The 22,164-nt window shown below is 36.4% G+C and overlaps 1 protein-coding gene across 1 annotated transcript in view; it reads left to right on the top strand.

The window, feature by feature from the left end:
• Window positions 1–22,164, top strand: part of LOC100367350 (chromatin-remodeling ATPase INO80) — a 59,940-nt gene that overhangs the window by 5,667 nt on the left and 32,109 nt on the right. The window contains exons 4-19 of the mRNA XM_085492609.1: window positions 4,114–4,181; window positions 4,427–4,567; window positions 5,918–6,032; window positions 6,711–6,757; window positions 7,871–8,035; window positions 9,660–9,917; window positions 11,956–12,151; window positions 12,689–12,829; window positions 13,364–13,566; window positions 13,790–13,885; window positions 14,381–14,586; window positions 14,831–14,915; window positions 15,694–15,811; window positions 18,175–18,260; window positions 18,790–18,960; window positions 19,054–19,187. Coding sequence (XP_085348735.1) covers window positions 4,114–4,181; window positions 4,427–4,567; window positions 5,918–6,032; window positions 6,711–6,757; window positions 7,871–8,035; window positions 9,660–9,917; window positions 11,956–12,151; window positions 12,689–12,829; window positions 13,364–13,566; window positions 13,790–13,885; window positions 14,381–14,586; window positions 14,831–14,915; window positions 15,694–15,811; window positions 18,175–18,260; window positions 18,790–18,960; window positions 19,054–19,187 — 2,230 coding nt within the window. The remainder of the gene's footprint in view (window positions 1–4,113; window positions 4,182–4,426; window positions 4,568–5,917; window positions 6,033–6,710; window positions 6,758–7,870; window positions 8,036–9,659; window positions 9,918–11,955; window positions 12,152–12,688; window positions 12,830–13,363; window positions 13,567–13,789; window positions 13,886–14,380; window positions 14,587–14,830; window positions 14,916–15,693; window positions 15,812–18,174; window positions 18,261–18,789; window positions 18,961–19,053; window positions 19,188–22,164) is intronic.

The following is a 22,164-nucleotide window of genomic DNA, read 5'->3' as shown; positions in this document are numbered from 1 at the left end:
TTACATGTTCAGGCCCCTGAGCTTATACTCGGGTTATACAATTTGCATAAATAAAATATTTCATCGGGGGGGTTATTGCTATTATATTATACCAGTATATTGACAATTTGATAAAACTATAAAAAAGAGTTTTCTACTATGAGATCATGATTATGGCCCTCGAACATGAATATTTATAAGAATAGTATGTAGTTGTACACTGAATGCATACAAAAAAATCATGCGCAACACAGTTCAAATTGATTTTTAATTTTTATTCCGCATGAAAACGAATCGTATATCCAGTGAATAGAGCAGCGTAAACACAAAAATTAGCATAACAAAAGATGACCTTTCTGACCTTTTACTAACCGCATCATCGCCATTTGAAATACAGGGTCGTGTACAGTTTAAATCATTAACACAACGGATTTTTTTCGTTTTCATTCCGGTTTTTGTACAATTTGGACTGTAATTTGCCCATAGAAAGTATAGATGTGAAATAAACCGATTTTGTGACTCATCATACTACTTGTAACTGTTGACGTTCAGCGGTACTTGGTTCGGCCGAAGTTTGAGACATAGCGGGACGCAGTAATGTAACATGTTTGGTGACGGGCATGACGATCTCAGTCCCAACATCTGACCTGGATATATCTTTGGTATAATAACCAAATTTTGTGACAGTGTGCCTGACAGGTTTTGTCGTTGTTCTGAGACTTAGGTAAGTTTGTTGGGGTAAAATCGGATTCTCGCATCGTTTTTGTGACACGTACATGGTATGTCTTGCCTCAACTTCGGCCGAATGAAGGACTTTGCACGCCGGCGCTCTGTACTGTGGTTGGTGTACACTCGGCACAAATCTGCAGATTTCGAAATTACCTTCGTCATCTCCTATAGTTTATTTACTCATAGTGAAGACATACAATACCATATATCTTTGTCGAATTCTGAGTTGTCCCGTGTTCTTTGGATGGCAATTACCCGGGTGCAATTTCACTGCAATTTTGTCAGCGAATGCCGCTACAGGACACTGGGGTTGTTATAGGTGGCAAACATTTTTACCTGTGACTCGTAGTTTTTTGCATTTTTTTTGTCCTTCAATCCCCCAATCTCATCTAGTTGGTCACCAGTTAAACTTAAAGATCGAGGTTCGCAATCCATTTCAAAGTCACAACACGGAAAACACAGCAATCTGGCGTTCGTTTAGGCACCGTCTCTCACGGTGTTGAGAGACGATGGTTTAGGTTTGCGTCTCGAACGACGATCACCCAACGACTGACGCTCATGTTTCAGATGTTCTTAATTCGGTATTTTTTCCAATATTTTTCCAAAATTCAGCCACTGTATTTCCCTAAAAAACAAATACTACTGGTTTTATGTATTTCCGCATTAAACATGTAGTCAATTCATGTTCCAGGGCCACTTGGTTTAGCCGTGCATTATCAGCCAATATACCATTAATTGCATATGCATGTTTTGACCAATCAAATCGATGGATTACCACCATCAATATACTGGTATAATATACAGACCCGCCAGAAAGTATTTACGCACCACACTACAGGCAGCTACTACCTACGATATCATACAATAAAATAAACTCAATAACAGTTTGAATAAATATATTTATATATCTAATAAAATATGCGTTTTTACACACAATAAAAACAACAAAATTGTCATTGTCATGCAGGATTGAATAAAAACGGCAGTCTGAACGAAACAGTGAAAAAACGTTCGAATTCTCTATGAAGAATACCGTGTAAACGCAAGCTCATGAATATTCATGAAGACATAGAACGCGGCGATTGTCAATAATGCGTGTGTCCACCTCTTCGCTGGATGACTTCTCTGAGCCGTTTTGGCATGGTATCGACGAGTTTCCGACACATGTTCACTTGGAACTGTCCCCAAGCTTCCATTATACTCGCGTATAAATCCTCGATGTTAGCAACTGGTCGGAAATGCACCTCTAAATCGATCAACTCCCAGAGGTTCTCAATGGGATTCAAATCTGGAGACTGTGCAGGCCAATTCAAAGTGGTAAAGTTGTCGAAAAAATATCCGTACTCTTGTGGATTATTTAGAAAATCCCTCACTGCCAATGCTGTGTGAACGGGGGCATTATCCTGTTGGAAATGAAAATTGGGTCCAACGAGTCTTAGTGCCGACGGTATCATTTCGTTTTGCAGGATATCCAAATATTTCCATCGGTTCATGGTCGTCGGTACACGGACCAGCGACCTTAAGCCGGTAGCCGAAAAACATCCCCACACCATGACGCTACCACCACCAAATTTTATTGTAGGTTTAATGCATTTCAGCTCGTACTCTTCACCTGGTCTCCGACGTACAAATAATCTTCCACGGCTACGAAACACCGTAAACTTTGATTCGTCCGACCAGATAACTTGAGCCCACTGTGCCGGAGTCCAGTCGATGTGTTGTCTGGCAAATTGCAACCGCGCTGCGATGTGTCGAGGTTGTAGTTTAGGTTTCTTTTTTGCAACACAGCCGCGAAGATTACCATCCTTATATAGTCTTGATTTTATAGTCCTTATACTCAATCTTTTCCCCGTGAGTTGATTAAAATTGGCACGCAAATCACGGGCGGTGTGAAACCGATTCGCTAAACTAGACCTGATGAGTAGCCGGTCTTCGCGTTGCGTTGTACGCCTTGGTCGACCTGATCGACGACGATTGCCCATACTACCCCGCAGACGAAGTTTTCGCAGGTTGAAACGTATGGAGCCTTCAGAAATTCCCAGTCTTCTTGCAATTTCCCTATTAGACACTCCTTCTGTATACAGTGCTTCAATGTTCCCTTTAGTAAATTCTGACAACTCCCTAACTTTTGGCATGGCTCAATGTTTGTAAATAAAAATTACGTATCTGACACTATGACCTCGATAGGAATATTCATGAACTACAACTGACAGGTATTCCCGCCCAGAAGCGCGTGTTGAAATAATTTCAGCTTCCCAATTGGTTCAAATTTGCATGAGAAAGGACACGACTATCGCACATGTTTTATGGCGCGAAGTTTTAATGAGATGCAAATGATATGCAAATGAGCGCGCTCCCATAGAGTTAACCATGGCGATTTTCGCTCACTGAAAAAACGTCTACATACAAAAAAACTAAACACAAATCAACCATTTTATTTTGACTAAAATGCACTAGTTCTTCTTAAATTTAGTATATTTTAAAGTCAACACATCATGTTACCCGGAATTGTTATTTTTAGTTACGAAAACGATCAAATGACATGTGCGTAAATACTTTCTGGCGGGTCTGTAATTTACTATATACCTCATATTGCCTGGAATAAGTTTCCATATCACGCCTGGCCCTATTTGGACAAACATTCCTTTTATAGATTTAGAGCGGCATGCACTCCAAACTAGTTTCAACCAGTTATCAGTTGTATTGACAGAGTTTATATTGATCTTGTTATGTTGTGGGGCTTACCTTTATAAAACATCAACCACATTAACCACAACTAGCTGTCAAACATAGGAAGATATTTAGAGCTGAAATCTAACCACATTCAAGAGCTTATGCTTTGTTATTGAGGGTTCTAGTGCGGTTCCAGTTTGAAGTAGTTGCAAGTGCAACTGAAAGTTAAAATGCTCACTTGTTTACTGGTATGTTGTGACATCAGGCACAGAAATATCAATCAGTACTGTGAATGTTTTTTATAAATGGTAAAAAGAAGATTAATAACTGAGATAAATGAAACACCAGTAGATGTAGATAAACGTTAATGGGCCGGATGTGGCTCTCATATGTACCGCTGATGCACACTCGAAAGCTTGGGCATTTTTGCTGTATGACTAAGACTAATATGCTTCATTTGAAATGAAGACTGCATACCAATAGAATACTTCAAAGAGCAGATTGCAATGTTTGAAAGACCCTGAGCTGCATTATTAGCTAGTATTTTTGTATCCACGTATTACTGAATAAAAAATGAAATAAAAACGTACGGATGTTCATATGAATTTGAAAAGGTGAAAGTCCATGCATGGATGGGGTGCTTCATGCTGAGATCCCAGTGTAACATGACCTGACAATGGCAACTAGCAAACACAAGTATTAGTGAATTATGTCAACTACTCTACCTTACAGAGAGAAAAGCTGACAAAAAAAAGCTGTATAATTTGGGTCGAGTGAAAAAGAACAGGAGATGGCTGAAGGTATGTATGTACAATGACCATTTTATTCATAAAGACATCAACAGAAACATAGTATTTCTTCTAGTTATCAATAATCATTGGTGGCTCAACTACAAATGCACGTCCACCGATGTGCCTGGACGGTATGCTTTATTAGCATAAATTAGAATATGCTTCACAAGTATATTGTCGTAAAATTATAATTTCTCTGTCATTTTGGATCGCAATGTTATTCCTTTTATTATGTGATTATTATTTTTCTACAGAATATATTATTGAGTGATAGCTCTGATAGTGATGGAGATGACGATGACGACAAACCTTTGAGCAAAGATGAACTTCACGAGATGTTGAAACTGCATAAATATAAAAGAAAATGCCAGACTGAAATCTATGGAGACAGAGAGGTATTGATTATTTTACTTTTCCTTGTTATCAACTAAATCAGTTAACAGTACGACTTCACAATACCTTTTTATTAGCTCCGCTGTCGACTTTGTCGAGCGGAGCTTATCATATGAGTGATTGTCCGTCGTCGTCCGTCGTCGTCGTCGTCGTCCGTCGTCCGTGTCAATGTTTTACTTTTTCGACTTCTTCTTGAAAACTACAAGCCTGAATGCTTTGATACTTGGTGTATATGTACCTTGGGTAGACCTCTCTCAGATTTGTTCATTTCATGATGATATCTTCAATTCTCTAATTTTGGTGAATATTTTTGTCATTTTTAGTAAAAAGTGATATTTTCGACTTCTTGTTGAAAACCGCAAGTGCAATTGCTTTGATATTACATATATAGGTACTACATTTGGACCTCTCTCAGATTTGTTCATTTTGTAATGATATCTTTAATTCTCTAATTTTGGTGAATATTTTTGTCATTTTTGGTAAAAAGTGATATTTTCGACTTCTTGTTGAAAACCGCAAGTCCAATTGCTTTGATATTTACGTATATAGGTACTACATGTCGACCTCTCTCAGATTTGTTCATTTTGTAATGATATCTTCAATTCTCTAATTTTGGTGAATATTTTTGTAATTTTTGGTAAAAAGTGATATTTTCGACCTCTTGTTGAAAACCACAAGTCCAATTGCTTTGATATTACATATATAGGTACTACATGTGGACCTCTCTCAGATTTGTTCATTTTGTAATGATATCTTTAATTCTCTAATTTTGGTGAATATTTTTGTAATTTTTGGTAAAAAGTGATATTTTCGACTTCTTGTTGAAAACCGCAAGTCCAATTGCTTTGATATTACATATATAGGTACTACATGTGGACCTCTCTCAGATTTGTTCATTTTGTAATGATATCTTTAATTCTCTAATTTCGGTGAATATTTTTGTAATTTTTGGTAAAAAGTGATATTTTTAACTTCTTGTTAAAAACCACAAGTCCAATTGCTTTGATATTACATATATAGGTACTACATGTGGACCTCTCTCAGATTTGTTCATTTCATGATGATATCTTTAATTCTCTAATTTTGATAAATATTTTTGTAATTTTTGGTAAAAACTGATATTTTCGACTTCTTGTTGAAAACCGCAAGTCCAATTGCTTTGATATATTATACATATAGGTACTACATGTGGACCTCTCTCAAATTTGTTCATTTTCTAATGATATCTTCTGTTCTTTAATTGCCATGTGCATTGCTAACAGCGGAGCTATCTCAGCCGACAGGCTGCTTGTATCTCTTGTGAATGAATTTGACGATTAACAACAAATTTATTTTATTGTGTTGGCTTCTAGCTGCAACAGTACATGTATTACAGCAGTGGTCTATTGTCGGTTTATGACAAATTCCCAGAACATCAACGACTCATACTGGGGCCAAAGAAGAAGAAAGATGACAAAAAGATGAAAGGTGAGAAATCTGAAAATAGCAGTATGTGTGAAATTTATTTATTTTTCACTGTGTACAGTGCAGTAAGTTATTCTGATCCAAAAGTTGACACAAAGGTGATGTAGTCAATCATCATGGGTAAAACAATTTTGAAAGTTTGGCTGGGCACTGTCAAATTTGTTATAACCGTATAACCATGATTGTTAAAATTAATTATCCCCAAGATATGAATAGCATAAAATCACTGAGCATTATCGTAGCGGATAGCAGGTTAGGAGATCTCTCACACTTTACACATATTGGCTAATCAGTAGTTGAAAAAGCAAATCATCATTGTTCATATTAAAATAAAATTGTTTTTCAAAAAATATGAATTCATCTTAGACCTGATATTGTGCCAATATGAAGTCTGCCACATAGCAATATATAAAAAAAATTTTGAATGACCATTACGGTATGCTTTTTATCATGCATTCTCTGGGAAAAGAATTGCTGCGTATCACTATTACTGCTCAAATTCCCCAAATCAGATTCACACTTTTTTATGTTTATTCCATGACCAATTCACTAACATAATTGCATCCACAAATATCCCAACATAATGTGAATTGTGCATGTTAGTGAGATTTATGGAATTCAAGGTTAAAGTCAGCATAACCATTTTAGATTCTGTGTAATAATGAATTGTTGTAATTGCAGCTAAGCTGAAAAAATTAAAGAAGAGGAAACTTGCAAATGAGAACCAAGTGAGTGAAATAATGATAGAATTTGTCAGTGTTTATCTCTATATTGACTATTCATCTTGGTTAGCTCAATAGTATTACTCATGTATGTGATTAAAGAGTCTCATTTTGGATAATCATTTGTATTTTCTTTCTTTTTGTCTTTATATATCTTGCTGATTATCCAGTGTTTATCACAGCGTGTCTCTGTGTTCTCATTGAAAAAAATATTTTATATATATTTTTTTAAATTCGTTTTGTTCTTCGCAATTTTTGAATCATCATCACACCTCTGTGCATGTGTAAAACAAAACTGCTCTGCTCACTGTTGAAAAAGGTCGAAAAATTTGCCGAGCAAACTCATTTATTTGTTGTCAATTGGCTCGTAAATAATTCTTACCTACATTCTGCCATGTCATCTTTGTTGTTCCGTACAGTACTAAGGTTGTGTGAGATTCAGTGATGACTGTTTTTGTGGTCCGAGTCATGTGGTTACCACATTTACCTCAAATTAAAATAGCAGCAGAATGATAATGGTCTTCGACAGTGGAGTATACCTTTTCAGCTATTGCTCTGTTTTGGGATTACATTGAGAGCATTTTGCTGTGCAGTGCTCCATGAAAATATATTTCTGTTTATATTTCACAGGTTTTAATCACTATTTTTTTTATGTAAAAACACAATTTTGAGAGAAATTTACTGCAATTTTAAGGTTATGTCATGCAAGTCATCAATCACTGATAGAATAATAGCATCAAAACCATGGAGTTTGAATCCTACATGGTGTTGAACACACAAAAAAAAAGAATGACTCAATCCCTAAGAGAGTATTTCAGTATGAGTATGGGATAACTTACTAATTTTTGCATAAGAACATTTTTTAGGGTCAGCTGGTGACTGTGATCAGCCATGCTGGGTTGATTCAGGGACAGCATGTTAAATTACCGTAATGTCAGTATGGATAGGAAGATGGTCACATAGCTCTGTTGCATTGATTATGGTTTGGATGATATAATTCTTTGCATGCACTTGTACTTGAGTGTTTTGAGTGTGACAACAGTGGCATCCAACTGTCACCTACCTCTAAAATCATGTATGACGAATGATGAATATTTCACTGTTGATAATTTAATTTAGACGTCACGAGGCTTGCAGCATAGTCAATTAGAACATATGGATGAGAAAGCTATCGCTGCACTTTTCCGTGAGGCTGCTACAAAGAAGAAGCACCTGACTGCTAAGGAAGCTGACATCAAGAGGAGAAAGATTTGGATTGCCATCGGAAAAAAAGATATCCCAAAGGTAGTTTGTTATAAAGAACATGAATGAATTTGACGATTCATACCAACTGAGAAATGGGAAATTCTGGCTGACTCAGGTCAGGTCAGACTTCAGAGGTTGTACACGTTGTGTTGAAATAGAACTCTGTCTACTTGTTAACTCAAGATGTTGTACCTTGGCTAATGCTGCATAGTCTTAGCTAAGGTGCAAGGTCTGGTCAATACAAACAACAGTGAAGGTAAACATAATATCATTGTATGCAAATACAATACTGTGAGAGTTCCTTCAACCTTAGTGGTTTACAATTTGCATATCCCTTCAACCTTAGTAGTTTACAATATGCATATTCCTTCAACCTTAGTAGTTTACAATTTATATATTCCTTCAACCTTAGTAGTTTACAATTTATATATTCCTTCAACCTTAGTGGTTTACAATTTGCATATTCCTTCAACCTCAGTAGTTTACAATTTGCATATCCCTTCAACCTTAGTAGTTTACAATTTATATATTCCTTCAACCTTAGTAGTTTACAATTTATATATTCCTTCAACCTTAGTAGTTTACAATTTGCATATTTCTTCAACTTTAATGGTTTACAATTTGCATATTCCTTCAACCTTAGCAGTTTACAATTTGCATATTCCTTCAACCTTAGGGGTTTATAATTTGCATATTCCTTCAACCTTAGTGGTTTACAATTTGCATATTTCTTCAACCTTAGTGGTTTACAATTTGCATATTCCTTCAACCTCAGCAGTTTACAATTTGCATATTCCTTCAACTTTAGTGGTTTACAATTTGCATATTCCTTCAACCTTAGTAGTTTACAATTTGCATATTTCATCAACTTTAGTGGTTTACAATTTGCATATTCCTTCAACCTTAGCAGTTTACAATTTGCATATTCCTTCAACTTTAGTGGTTTACAATTTGCATATTCCTTCAACCTTAGTGGTTTACAATTTGCATATTCCTTCAACCTTAGGGGTTTACAATTTGCATATTCCTTCAACCTTAGTGGTTTACAATTTGCATATTTCTTCAACTTTAGTGGTTTACAATTTGCATATTCCTTCAACCTCAGCAGTTTACAATTTGCATATTCCTTCAACCTTAGTAGTTTACAATTTATATATTCCTTCAACCTTAGTAGTTTACAATTTATATATTCCTTCAACCTTAGTGGTTTACAATTTGCATATTCCTTCAACCTTAATAGTTTACAATTTGCATATTTCTGCAACTTTAGTGGTTTACAATTTGCATATTCCTTCAACCTTAGCAGTTTACAATTTGCATATTTCTTCAACTTTAGTGGTTTACAATTTGCATATTCCTTCAACCTTAGCAGTTTACAATTTACATATTCCTTCAACTTTAGTGGTTTACAATTTGCATATTCCTTCAACCTTAGTGGTTTACAATTTGCATATTTCTTCAACTTTAGTGGTTTACAATTTGCATATTTCTTCAACTTTAGTGGTTTACAATTTGCATATTCATTCAACCTTAGCGGTTTACAATTTATATATTCCTTCAACCTTAGTAGTTTACAATTTACATATTCCTTCAACCTTAGCGGTTTACAATCTGTATATACATGTAAATAAGTGCTATTTAAACTTTGTTTATCTTTTGTCAGGCTCACAAGCAGAGGTCTTCCACTCACAACAATATGATGAGCAACGCTAAGAAACTCTCTCAGCTGTGTCAGAAAGAGCAACGGAGAGCAGCTATGCAATCACAGAGGGTATGCAAGGAGACTCCTCAGAGGGCTCGCAGAATTACCAGAGAGATGATGGTATACTGGAAACGTTATGAGAAAGTTGAGAAAGAGCACAGGAAGCGTGCTGAAAAAGAAGCAATAGAACAGAGACGACTTGATGGTGAAATGAGAGAGGTAATTTGTTTAACTCTTGTTTTCACTCACTGTTAAAGGCCCATGTGATTTTCTTTGACCCACTCTTTTTTAAAGGCCTATATCAGACGAGAACTGTAACAACAGCTAATTTCGCCGATTGGGGCAGGAACATTTTTTTGATGGTTTTGATGAAGTTTCCCGAATCCAAATATGCTAGCCGGCAAAGGAACTCCAACATGATTTGATTCATAGACAAAAAGCTAGCACTTTTTAATCTAAAGCTCAGTTACCGTAAAATTCCTAATTGAGGCCGCGGCTTTAATTAAAATTCATTTTTTCAATGGACGAATTCAGATGCGTGAAGTCTTGGTGCGGCTTTAATTAGAGCATTCATTTCGGAAACAGTGGGAATTTTTTTCAGAAAACAAAGGCCAGGAGGGATAATGATATGCTAATAAGATGCACGACACTCGATTGCAACTTTGTTGCGATTCTAAGGCACTTTCGGATTTTTACACACAGACAAACTTGTACACAAACAAAATTTCACACTGTATAACATACTGCACAATAAATAATATCTACAAATAGATTTGTATGCATTTGCAGATTACGGTACTGTATACTACAATCTCTTGAATAGACTAATTCGTTAGCACCGGTCACTCTTTTAGTAACCGTGCAGACAGCCGTCTGACACAGTCGATTGCGGCATGTTCGACTTCCGGCAGAGTGACTGTACATTCCATGTTTAATCTAGACATCGGGGAAATTAAAATAAAAAAAGTCAATCAAAAAAAAATGTTCGCATGATAACAAAAAAAATACTCAGTATATTATTTAATGTAATATATATTTATTTTCTTATTTTTTTTTGATAACGAAAAGTATATTCTAAAAGAAGTCAAAACAAAAACGAATGCATTCTTAGTAGCAAATGATCACGGAAACGGTCATGCTGGTTTCACACAAGTGAATAACTTACTTGTTTTCGAAGTGTTACAATTGCTGATTATTAATCAGTAGTGATTACAATAATGTACAAAAAATAAATTCGTTGAATTGTTGTGAAAATTCAACTTAGTTTCACCGCAAGCGAATGATTTTGGTCACATATAAATGCTCGATCCGATATGATATCCGCCATGTTAGTTTAAACATCTTTAGTGACTTGAAACTGTTATGTCGCTAATTAACCAATCGAAACGCTGGATGGTGCCAACGTGATTAAATTACCATAGCTCATTTAAATATGTTAATATGTAGTTCAGCGACCTCTTGGTAAACTAAACACGGAAGAGATTTACCGTTGTTGTAGTGCGATCGTTTGGCTTTGATTTTGATGGGAAAACGCCATGATTTTGGGGTGCGGCTTATATTGCAGACTTTTCCCTGGGATCAAAACTTGTCAATTTCAACATGAAACAATGTCTCAAGTTAGGGGTGCGGCTTCTATTAAAGCTGCGGCCTCAAATATGATTTTTACGGTAGATACTGTAGAATACTTTATTTTTGCCGAAAGGATGATTCCGTGAAAATAAAATGCAGCGAATATACATTTTATCCTATATTTCACATTCAACTTGTCAAAAATCAGTGAAAATAAATTTCATACAAAACATCCAAAAATGCCTTTTCAGCGAAAATTAATTAAAATAAAGTATTTCACTGTACTTTGCAATAAACTTGTAGTGCCTGAGAAGTCTCAGTCACATGCTTTTGGATCCAGGACTGTTCCCCCAAGGGCCAGCCATATTCCAAAATCATTTTTATTTGATATAAATTATTTCTGGAAATATCCCCCATTTTGAGGTTTTAAAACCTCAGAAACTGGTACATGTTGTGTGTCCAGTCAGTACAATTTAAGTGTGGTTATTTTACTATGAAACGCATATGGTGTTAACAAAGTTAATTTTCAGTCCCAGACAATCGCTTATTTTATCGTTAGAGAAGTGGAACAAATACTTGTATTAATTATAGTGTCTATAGCTGGTGCTGTTTGTAAAATGCTTTATTCTTTTCCAACTTGATTGAAGAAGTTCTTACAATGATTCACATATTGCTTGGATATCAACAGGCTAAGAGACAGCAGCGCAAACTGAATTTCCTCATCACCCAAACAGAATTGTATGCACATTTCATGAGTCGCAAGATAACTGGAGAGGGTGAAAAAGAGAAAGATAAGATTCTGGACAAACTTGAAGAGAAATCTTCTAAGAAACCAGTTGCTGTTGAAGGTGGAATGGTCATTGATGTTGAAGGAGATGACTATGGTAAGAACTTGACCAGTAGTATGATACAGAAGGGTTTCGTGTTTTCCTGACAATGGCCTTCATGAATGTGTCATCATTTCTTAGATACAATTTCATAGATTTTAATTTTCTTTGCTAATTTCTCTGACATACTTGACCAATGTTGTTCAATCTCCTTACATGGTTAAGTCAATATAAAAATATTAAAAAAATGACAATATTGGAGTTAAATTTGGTCCAAGGCATGACATATTGGAGTTTATAATGTGTTTCATGATTCAATTAATTCGGCTATTTTGTTTTCATTATGTCCTATCCTATCTTAGATACACTTTCACCTACTTGGAATTTTCTAATGTAATTTTGCTTACCCATTTTGTTTAAATTTGGTACAAAGACGTACAGTAATTGGTTTCATATGGGGTTTCGTATTTCGTTTTTGATGAAACTTTCATCTTGTGTCTTCAAATTTTAATTTACACAGGAATTATTCACTGTTGAATCTCACATTAGTTGATATCCGCCAGCAATTCAATCTCAATTTCTTTCTACCTACAGATAGTCAGTATATAAAACATCAGGCCTTACACAATGCTCAAAGTGCCTTCAGTGCTCACGAAGCAAAGACAAAAATGTTTGATGCCGAGGTAGCAGCTGTACACCGGAAGAAACAATCACCTTTGTCCCATCAGTCTGATTGTAAGTACTATTGTGAGCTTTACACAGGAGTGTGATGTGAAAGCTGTTTTCTGTTATCTCTTTAGTGTCACTTCTTAAACATTAATCAAAATTTAACAAAGTAATGTAACGAACAACAACGTGCGCATGCTTACGAGTATTCACATGAGGACACACAAACATCTTTGGCCAGAATTAAATTAAAAAACAAACGATTGCCTTGTTTCCAGTCTGTTCTTTAACCTTTTCACCATCAGTTCCAGTTCTCATCACAAAATATGCCTGTTTAGAGTTTGCACTTTCCTTCAGAAGATTGGGACAAAAATAGCCCAATTTTTTGAGTGAAAACTGAAAATTGGCTCAAATTTGTTTCTGTTAGCTACAAAATTAGAGTTCATTTTCAGAAATATTGAAGAACAAAATAAAAAAAGTGCAGAAGAATTTGGGTGAAAAAGTTAAGTCCTTGTGGATGTGCACCTTTCATGAAGAAACAATAACATGAATGTATATTTTGCCAAAAAAAAACTTGACCAAACAATCTTCTTCAATTTTCAGTTAGCTTAGCCAACCCATCCATTCTTGCTAGTCAGAATATTCCCCAACCAGAGATGTTTCATGGCCAGTTAAAGGTATACCAGTTGAAAGGCATGAATTGGTTGGCCAATCTCTATGACTGTGGCATCAATGGCATTCTAGCTGACGAAATGGGCTTGGGTAAAACTGTACAGAGTATTGCCCTGTTAGCTCATCTTGCAGAGGTATGTATCCATAGCAACTTAATTCTCACTTTCTTACTGCAAGGAAAAAACAAAATAATTCACAATCTTCTTGGAGTCGCAATGCCTGCATTGCTTTCTTTGTATAATTTCAGAACAAGTATCCAATGCTGTATCCCTCATGTGTTAAATTTGATGAATATTGTGAACTACAATGTATGTCTTGCAGTGCAAACTTCTAATAGACTTGATTTGTTTTCCACAGAGTCAAAGTATCTGGGGTCCGTTTCTTGTTATTGCCCCGGCATCTACTCTACACAACTGGCAACAAGAATGCACCAGATTCACCCCAAGGTTCAAGGTAGGCTATATCTTTGTAAAAAATGATGATCCCTTGAATGTGTGAGACCACTGAAAAAATTAGCTGTTCCAGTTTGTTGTTATCCATATTCGCCAGATATACTGATCACTAATTTATTGCAGTTATTTTGAACTTAAATGGGATTATTTTTTTTACCTCTATGCGTTATTGTGTGCGTCTTGGCCAATCACATTCAAACTTTGAACATACATCATGCATCTTGGGATACATATGAATTAATTGGGGAGTCTGATTCAGGATAGCTCAGTGGCGTCTATTTTTGTGCTCGAAGGTCATCAAAATCAATTACTGTAGAATACTTTATTTTCGCTTGGAATTTATTTTCGCTATTTTCGCTGAAGGGATGATTCCGTGAAAATAAAATCCAGCGAATATACTTTTTTTCCTATATTTCACATTAAACTCATCAAAAATCAGTGAAAATAAATTCCACACAAAACGCCCAAAACCATATTACTGTATGTACACCTATAGGTACTGCCTTACTGGGGAAACCAAGGTGATAGAAAGGTTCTTCGCAAATTTTGGAGCCAGAAAGAAATTCTTCATCGAGAGGATGCTCCGTTTCATATTCTTATCACCAGCTATCAGTTGATTGTTCAGGACGTTAGATATTTCCAACGAATCAAATGGCAGTATATGATTCTAGACGAAGCTCAGGCCATAAAGAGCAGTAGTAGGTAAGTTGTCATGGTTACTGTTTCTTCATCCTATATGCATGAACCTAAAATTAAAGTTATGATATTCAACTTTTATTGATGGATCTGGACGGTATTCATATTCCGGAATGCTTTTTTTTGTTATCGTGTACTTAGTTACGAATGCTGAAGTGGTGTTTGTCGTCATGGATATTGCTTCTCTAAGTTGTTGATGGTTACTAGCCCAAGATTGTAGTTGATTATGTCTGTTTTTGTTTTTGTTCAGTGCCAGATGGAAGATCCTGCTTGGTTATAACTGTCGTAATAGATTACTATTAACTGGTACCCCAATACAGAATAGTATGGCAGAGGTAAATTCATTCATAGAAATAAAAGTTCTATCTTTTGTAAATTAATGTAGCAAAAACAAATGTCAATGTATTGTTTCTTGTTGAAAATAAGTCAACCAATTAATTTGAGATATCATTTTGATTTGAATACTGTACACTATTTTATTATACATCTGTCACGGTAACGCCATAAGTTACAGCGTGCGGTAATTTTGTGGTATTTTACGGGGTATTTTTATCCTACCATATAAGGAAATGCCAATTCTAAATATGCAATTATTACGCACGTCAGAGTCCTCTAATAATAAAAACAAACATGGCTTCCTCCAGGGTTTGACCGAACTCCACACAAAGAAGTGCGCTGAATCTGTTCTAAACTTTTTGGATTTTTTAGTATTCCCATGATTCATCCTTGGAAGGAAAATATGTATAATAATAAGATTATTACGAGGATACCTCAACGTATACACTCAGATAGTATGCTGTCGCATCGACCTCCACGATACTTCTCCTGTACTGTCTTCATGCATACTTTGAGGTATTCTCATAATAACCTCAAAGTATGCTTATTTAATTAGTCTACAAAATGATGAATTTTTAGCATGTGCTACTGGGTGCTCTCTGGATTTTAGTATTAGTAAATATGGTAATCGAGAATTGCAAACATTAAATATTCATATTTCCCATAATTCATCGTGAGATAATTTCAATTTACTACTTTTACTAATGACAGCCAAGAGCATGTCGCTGTGGGCAATGCCCAAATGAAATTAAATAATGTTCGTCTCTCTCTATCTAGCTATGGGCATTGCTTCATTTCATTATGCCAACATTGTTTGATAGCCATGAGGAATTCAATGAGTGGTTCTCTAAAGATATCGAGAGTCATGTAGAGAAGCAGTCAGGAATCAGTGAAGGTATGTGTTACTACATTACCATTGTTTTCAGATATTATGTTGCGTTATACAACTATTATAAACAGCCAAATTGGATTTGCGTCACCAAGGTTCCAGCACGGTCTTTTATTAAATTTCTGCTTTCAGGTTCTTGCAATTGTCATCAATATGTTGTTGTTTTTCATTTCTGTCTTTAAAAGGTCTAACTACGATGTCTGCCCAGATTAACAAGTTTTCTGACTTGAGTAGCATGTCATGTATTTACTATGTTGACATGCTGTTGTCATGAGTCTTATGATTGCCTATATTGCACATATGGTATGGAAGGTTACATGAATTGAACCAATCACAAGTCTTTCAACTCGGTTCTTAACAGCTGAGAATAGGATATGCATGCATTGACTATTGTCCAAGCACACTAAGGATATTTTGATTCACTACAGGATGCTTCGGTCTAGTACGAGACCCTAAGAGATGACTTATTAGTCCCCGTTCGGACGCAGTCCGAAAACGGGGACTTATGTTTTGCCCTGTGTGCGTCCGTCCGTCCGTGCGTCCGTCCGTCCGTGCGTCCGTCCGTCCGTGCGTCCGTCCGTGCGTCCGTGATCACCTGTATCTCGAACATGCATGGACCGATTAAGTTCAAACTTCACTCATACATCACACATTATATGGGACATATGCACATGCATTTTTTTCATGATCCGATTAACGATAGCCGAATAGCGGCCATTTTAAGGCCGAAAATGCATCAAAATCGCACATTTTCACCATTCCGGACCCGGATCTCAGTTATGCATGGACGGATTTTGTTCAAATTTGGTACATACATTAAACATAATAGGACCTTGATGCACGTCATTTTTTTTTTTTTTGGATCGGGTTCGAAATGGCCGACTGGCGGCCATTTTGTTTTAAAGAATTCAGTTCTGGATCCGTATCTGAGACATGCTTGGATTGATCGAGTTCAAACTTCACACACTCAAGGTACATCATGTCACAAATATGTATGTGCATTTGTTTCATGATCTCATTAATGATAGCCAAATGGCGGCCACTTTAAGGCCGAAAATGCATTGAAATCGCACATTTTCACCATTCCGGACCCGGATCTCAGTTATGCATGGACAGATTTCATTCAAATTTGGTACATACATTAAACATAATAGGACCTTGATGCACGTCATTTTTTTTTTCGGATCAAATTCGAAATAGCCGACTGGCGGCCATTTTGTTTTAAAGAATTCAGTTCTGGATCCGTATCCGAGACATGTCTGGATTGATCAAGTTCAAACTTCACACACACAAGGTACATCATGTCACAAATATGTATGTGCATTTGTTTCATGATCTCATTAACGATAGCCAAATGGGGGCCGCTTTAAGGCCAAAATTGCATTGAAATCGCACATTTTCACCATTCCGGACCCAGATCTCAGTTATGCATGGACGGATTTCATTCAAATTTGGTACATACATTAAACATAATAGGACCTTGATGCACGTCATTTTTTTTTTCGGATCAAGTTCGAAATAGCCGACTGGCGGCCATTTTGTTTTAAAGAATTCAGTTCTGGATCCGTATCCGAGACATGTCTGGATTGATCAAGTTCAAACTTCACACACACAAGGTACATCATGTCACAAATATGTATGTGCATTTGTTTCATGATCTCATTAACGATAGCCAAATGGGGGCCGCTTTAGGGCCGAAAATGCATTGAAATCGCACGTTTTCACCATTCCGGACCCGTATCTCAGTTATGCATGGATGGATTTTGTTCAAATTTGGTACATACATTAAACATAATAGGACCTTGATGCACGTCTTTTTTTTTCGGATCAAGTTCGAAATGGCCGACTGGCGGCCATTTTGTTAAAGAATTCAGTTCTGGATCCGTATCCAAGACATGTCTGGATTGATCAAGTTCAAACTTCACACACACATGGTACATCATGTCACAAATAGATATGTGCATTTGTTTCATGATCTGCTTAACAATAGCGGAATGATGGCCATTTTAAGGCCGAAAATGCATCAAAATCACGTATTTTCACAATTCCAGAACCGGATCTCAGTCATGCATGGATGGATTTTGTTCAGATTTAGCACAATGTGTTGTACATATGCAGGTGCATTTCGGTCATGATCTGCTTTGAATGTATATGTCACTCAAATATGAACGGAACGGGGACGTGTCATTGACAATGACTTGTTTTTATAGAAAATATTAATAGATTTTTATTTCTTAAAAAAGATATCAAAAAGTTCTGTATGGGTTCTCATTGCTGTAATGACCCTGCTATCCATGATTACATTTTCTGCTTGACTGAAACACTGACAAAACAAAAATTAAATTTTAGTTTCACTTGTTTATTGATAGAGCAACTATCAAGACTGCACATGATTCTGAAACCATTCATGCTGCGAAGAGTGAAGAGAGATGTGGAAAATGAATTGTCAGATAAGGTATTTGTTGTTGTTTTGTTATTAAACTTGCATGGCAGGTCATATTAATGGCACGAGTATGTGCTGTAATTGTTTGAGATTGACTACTGTAAACAGTTTTGATTTTGCAATAAACAGAAATTTGCGATTACCGGTATGCAAGTCAGGGATATTTTATCCCCATGAATGCCATCAAATGGCAAAAATTCCTCACAACAAAAATTAAGCGGCTTACTGTATTATTATCTTACCATGAATTTTATTTCCACCTTCAAAGATGAGACATTTTGCCAAGCTGTACATGGTTCATGTCACTTGAATATTGTTTTTGTCTTTCACATGGCATAGATTATTATATTTCATAAATATACCCTAGTTTGAGGGAATGTTGTTGCTTTATCGTCGTTTCACGAGAATAATAAAATTATTGCGTTGTTTCAAGAGATATAATAATCAGCTATTTGCCCCAATTCAAAATATGGAGAGTTACGTGAAGAACAATTTAAAATTTGCAATTCTGACAGTTATCATCACACATTTCTTATTTCAGATTGAAATATCGGTATACTGTAGTCTGACAACAAGACAGAAGTATCTGTACAAGGCGCTGAGAAGTAAAATCTCTATTGAAGATCTGCTGCAGTCTTCAAGCTCTCACCATTCATCTCAAATACAGAGTAGCACTAGTAGTCTTATGAATCTTGTTATGCAGTTTAGAAAGGTTTGTTTTTATTAAGTGTGGTATTTGACAGTGGTGGGATTAACGGAGGTTGGCAGATTTTTGTTTCATGACTCGTTTTCATTCTCACTACAGGTGTGCAACCATCCAGAGTTGTTTGAAAAGAGAGAAACCAAGTCACCTCTAACCATTAGGATGAGTGAATTACTCTTGCCAAAACTCTTATATCGGGAAGGTTTACTTGAGAAAGTGCAAACTCATAAGTACAAGTAAGTTAAATTGGTCTTGGTGTTTTGTTTTTTTGTTCATAGTTGGATGAAATGGCACACCAAGATCATGAGAATACCCGTCTAGTCATTAATCCAAATTGCAGTAACAGTACAAGAATGTGGACGTAAAAAAAAACTTTGGGGAGGTGTCATAGAACAGTGTTGTGAGAAAATTCAGTTGATTTTGAGCAAGCCATTTTTGTAAGGGAAGAGTAGGAAATCAAACTCGCGGTTTACCGCGGTCATTACCGCGGTGGTGGTGGGTGCTCGCCGGTCGACCGCATTTTATGCAAATTTATGCATAGATTCTATAGGTTTACCGCGGTCGTGTGCGGTAGGCTCGCATGGCAATTTACACCCTATTGTTAAGACTATGAATGGACACAATAGACTGGGAAACTAAAGGTTACTTGCCGCCAAGTTCAAATAATAAAAATCGAGAGGTACCAAAAGATTGGAAAAATCGTCTCTATTAGTTCGCAGAAGAACACTATTTTATTTTCACGAGTCTTGGTATAACATCGCAAAGCAACCCAGAATAATGTAGACCCCACATAATGTAAAATAATATCACATTATTTTGAATTTACATCATGTATAGTCTCAGGATTTATTTTAAAAGATTAATGTTTCGCGTATACCAATATAATCGGGCGAAGTATAAATTCCAAGTGTAAAACACTCGATGAAAGGCCGCAGTTTACGTTACCTCGAGACCATGCACTAAGTAGGAAAAGCAAGCCGAAGTCGAAGAGGGAGTGTCACACACTTGGTGCTACAATATATACTACAACAACTGGGTGATCAGCGAAAAAAATAGCGCACTTCTTGGCGAAACTGACTAATCTAATAAACCTTGGCCCAAGTTTAACCCCAAGTCACGCGCTGAACAAGTGGGTTGTTACCTTGGTGACCATTCGCGCTCCGCGCGTTGACATTTTTATTATACACATCCCTTTACGCAAATTTTTACTGGCTCTGCGTTGCCTACTTAAAAATTGTTAAAGTTCTGGTTGTGAATATTTCACCATTGCCGACGTGATAATGCGTTGCCTTCGTAATAATTACGCAAACTTATTTTTCATTGTTTACGTACTGGCTGTGAATATTTCAACTTTGCCGACTTGATAATGCGTTGGCTTCGTAATAATTGCGCAAACTTGTTTTTCAGCGTTGCCTTTGCAATAATTACGCAAACTTATTTTTTATACCCCTGTCGACACCTCGAGTCAGGCTGCTATCACCCTTTCTATTTCAGTAATTGACGGTCTGTAGGTGTTAAGTTGTCACCTCCAACTGATTGAGCGGGCAATTAAATACGCGATAATACCAGACTTAGTTTTTCTACTTTAAAACTGACGGCAAAACACAATACAATCGTCCGGAGCCATCGAACTACGCGACTTAGTCGAAACCGCGACTTACTGCCTCAGAGACGGGGCCACTGAATAACTGTTGTTGATAATGATATTGTAAACAAACACGCACACACAAAACATTAAAGCCAGAAAAGTCAAGTCAAGAAACAACATTTCAAATAATAATAATTATGGTTTGACATCTATATCATTTTGAAATAAACTAAATTTCATGTAAATAAAATCCATGCGTTACAATTTACTGTAATTTCAAACTCGGGGCAGCGTACTTTGAACGCAGAGTATCGCTTACATTTCGAGTGAAAAAAAACAAAACAACGTCAGGTGCTTTTGAACTACGTGCGGTTGGCACAGTAACGGGCAATGACCTCAGCGGTTCACATGCAATGAAATTCTAATCGAGCCAGCTAACGTTATCGTACGGTATCATAAACTCAATAATTATTCATTCAAAATGCCTTTCACACTCACGAGTACCATGGAACACGAACATGTAACAGAAAAATAACGTCTTTTGTTTAAAAAAGATTCTGTCAACCAAGAATACATGCGCAAGGCAAGATTTATGAAACGAAACAGAAAATAATCATGTCATTGTCAGTGCAATGCAGACAGCCTGACCTGTTTTGATTAGTTTCTCGTTTGCTGGCCATTTTTTCTGGAGTGTGACACAAATGGTGAACATGATACTGCCAAATCAATCAAGAACCAGGATACGGCTTGGATACGCTGAAACTTTGTAAATCGTCCTCTTTTCAATTGTAAACTTTATTCCAGTGTAATAAAGGTATACCTACATGTACCATGAAAAATTGTATCGCATCACTTTGGAAATTTATGCTAAATACATGTACAATGTACTAAATACTAAACAAGCGCACATATCGTATTCATTTACACACAGTGTTGAGGGACTGTGATTTACAGCATCGGATTTTAAAACAATGACTCGTGGAATAACAAAGAAACTGTTTAGTACGTATTTCACACATTACCGAGGACCGCGGTAGAGACCGGAACAGCGGTAAAGACCCCTAATTATAAGCAGTCCGCGGCGTTCTGCGGTACACCGCGGTAATGACCGCGGTGCACCACCCGTTTGATTTCCTACTCTTTCCTAAGTTTATACTTCGAATATGTTATAAATTTGTGAAAGGGACTGAAGTTATCGATAAATGACTATGCTCGTTTCATAAAACATATAACTTGTGTTCACTCATTGGAGATTCTGTATCCCAAAATTGTGCCTTATGACATAGAGTGTGTAAATTGTAAATGTGAAGTTAATAAATTGGTAACTAATGGTAGTAAAATTGATAAAAACTCAAAAAATTGCAATAAAGCTTTGTTGCTTCAAAAAGCTAGTTTTTGCATATACCGTACTCGACCGCATTAGCGCCCATGCCCGGGCAAGCGCCCACCCCCCACTTTTGCGCAATTTTTATATTTGGAGTCACATTCGGCAAAGCGCCCACCCCTTCAAAATGCAACTAATTTAAAACTTGGTCTTGCGTAACGAATCTTGGTAATCGTTTTTATATGATACAGCGTGGATATCGATCGATGTGAACAGGTTGTGAATGCGTAGAACACGGTAA

The sequence above is a fragment of the Saccoglossus kowalevskii genome, chromosome 2, assembly GCF_978046115.1.
Source record: "Saccoglossus kowalevskii chromosome 2, keSacKowa6.1, whole genome shotgun sequence".
NCBI lineage: Eukaryota > Metazoa > Hemichordata > Enteropneusta > Harrimaniidae > Saccoglossus > Saccoglossus kowalevskii.
The sequence above is the reverse complement of the archived record's forward strand: the minus strand, read 5'-3'. Positions and strand labels throughout refer to the sequence as shown.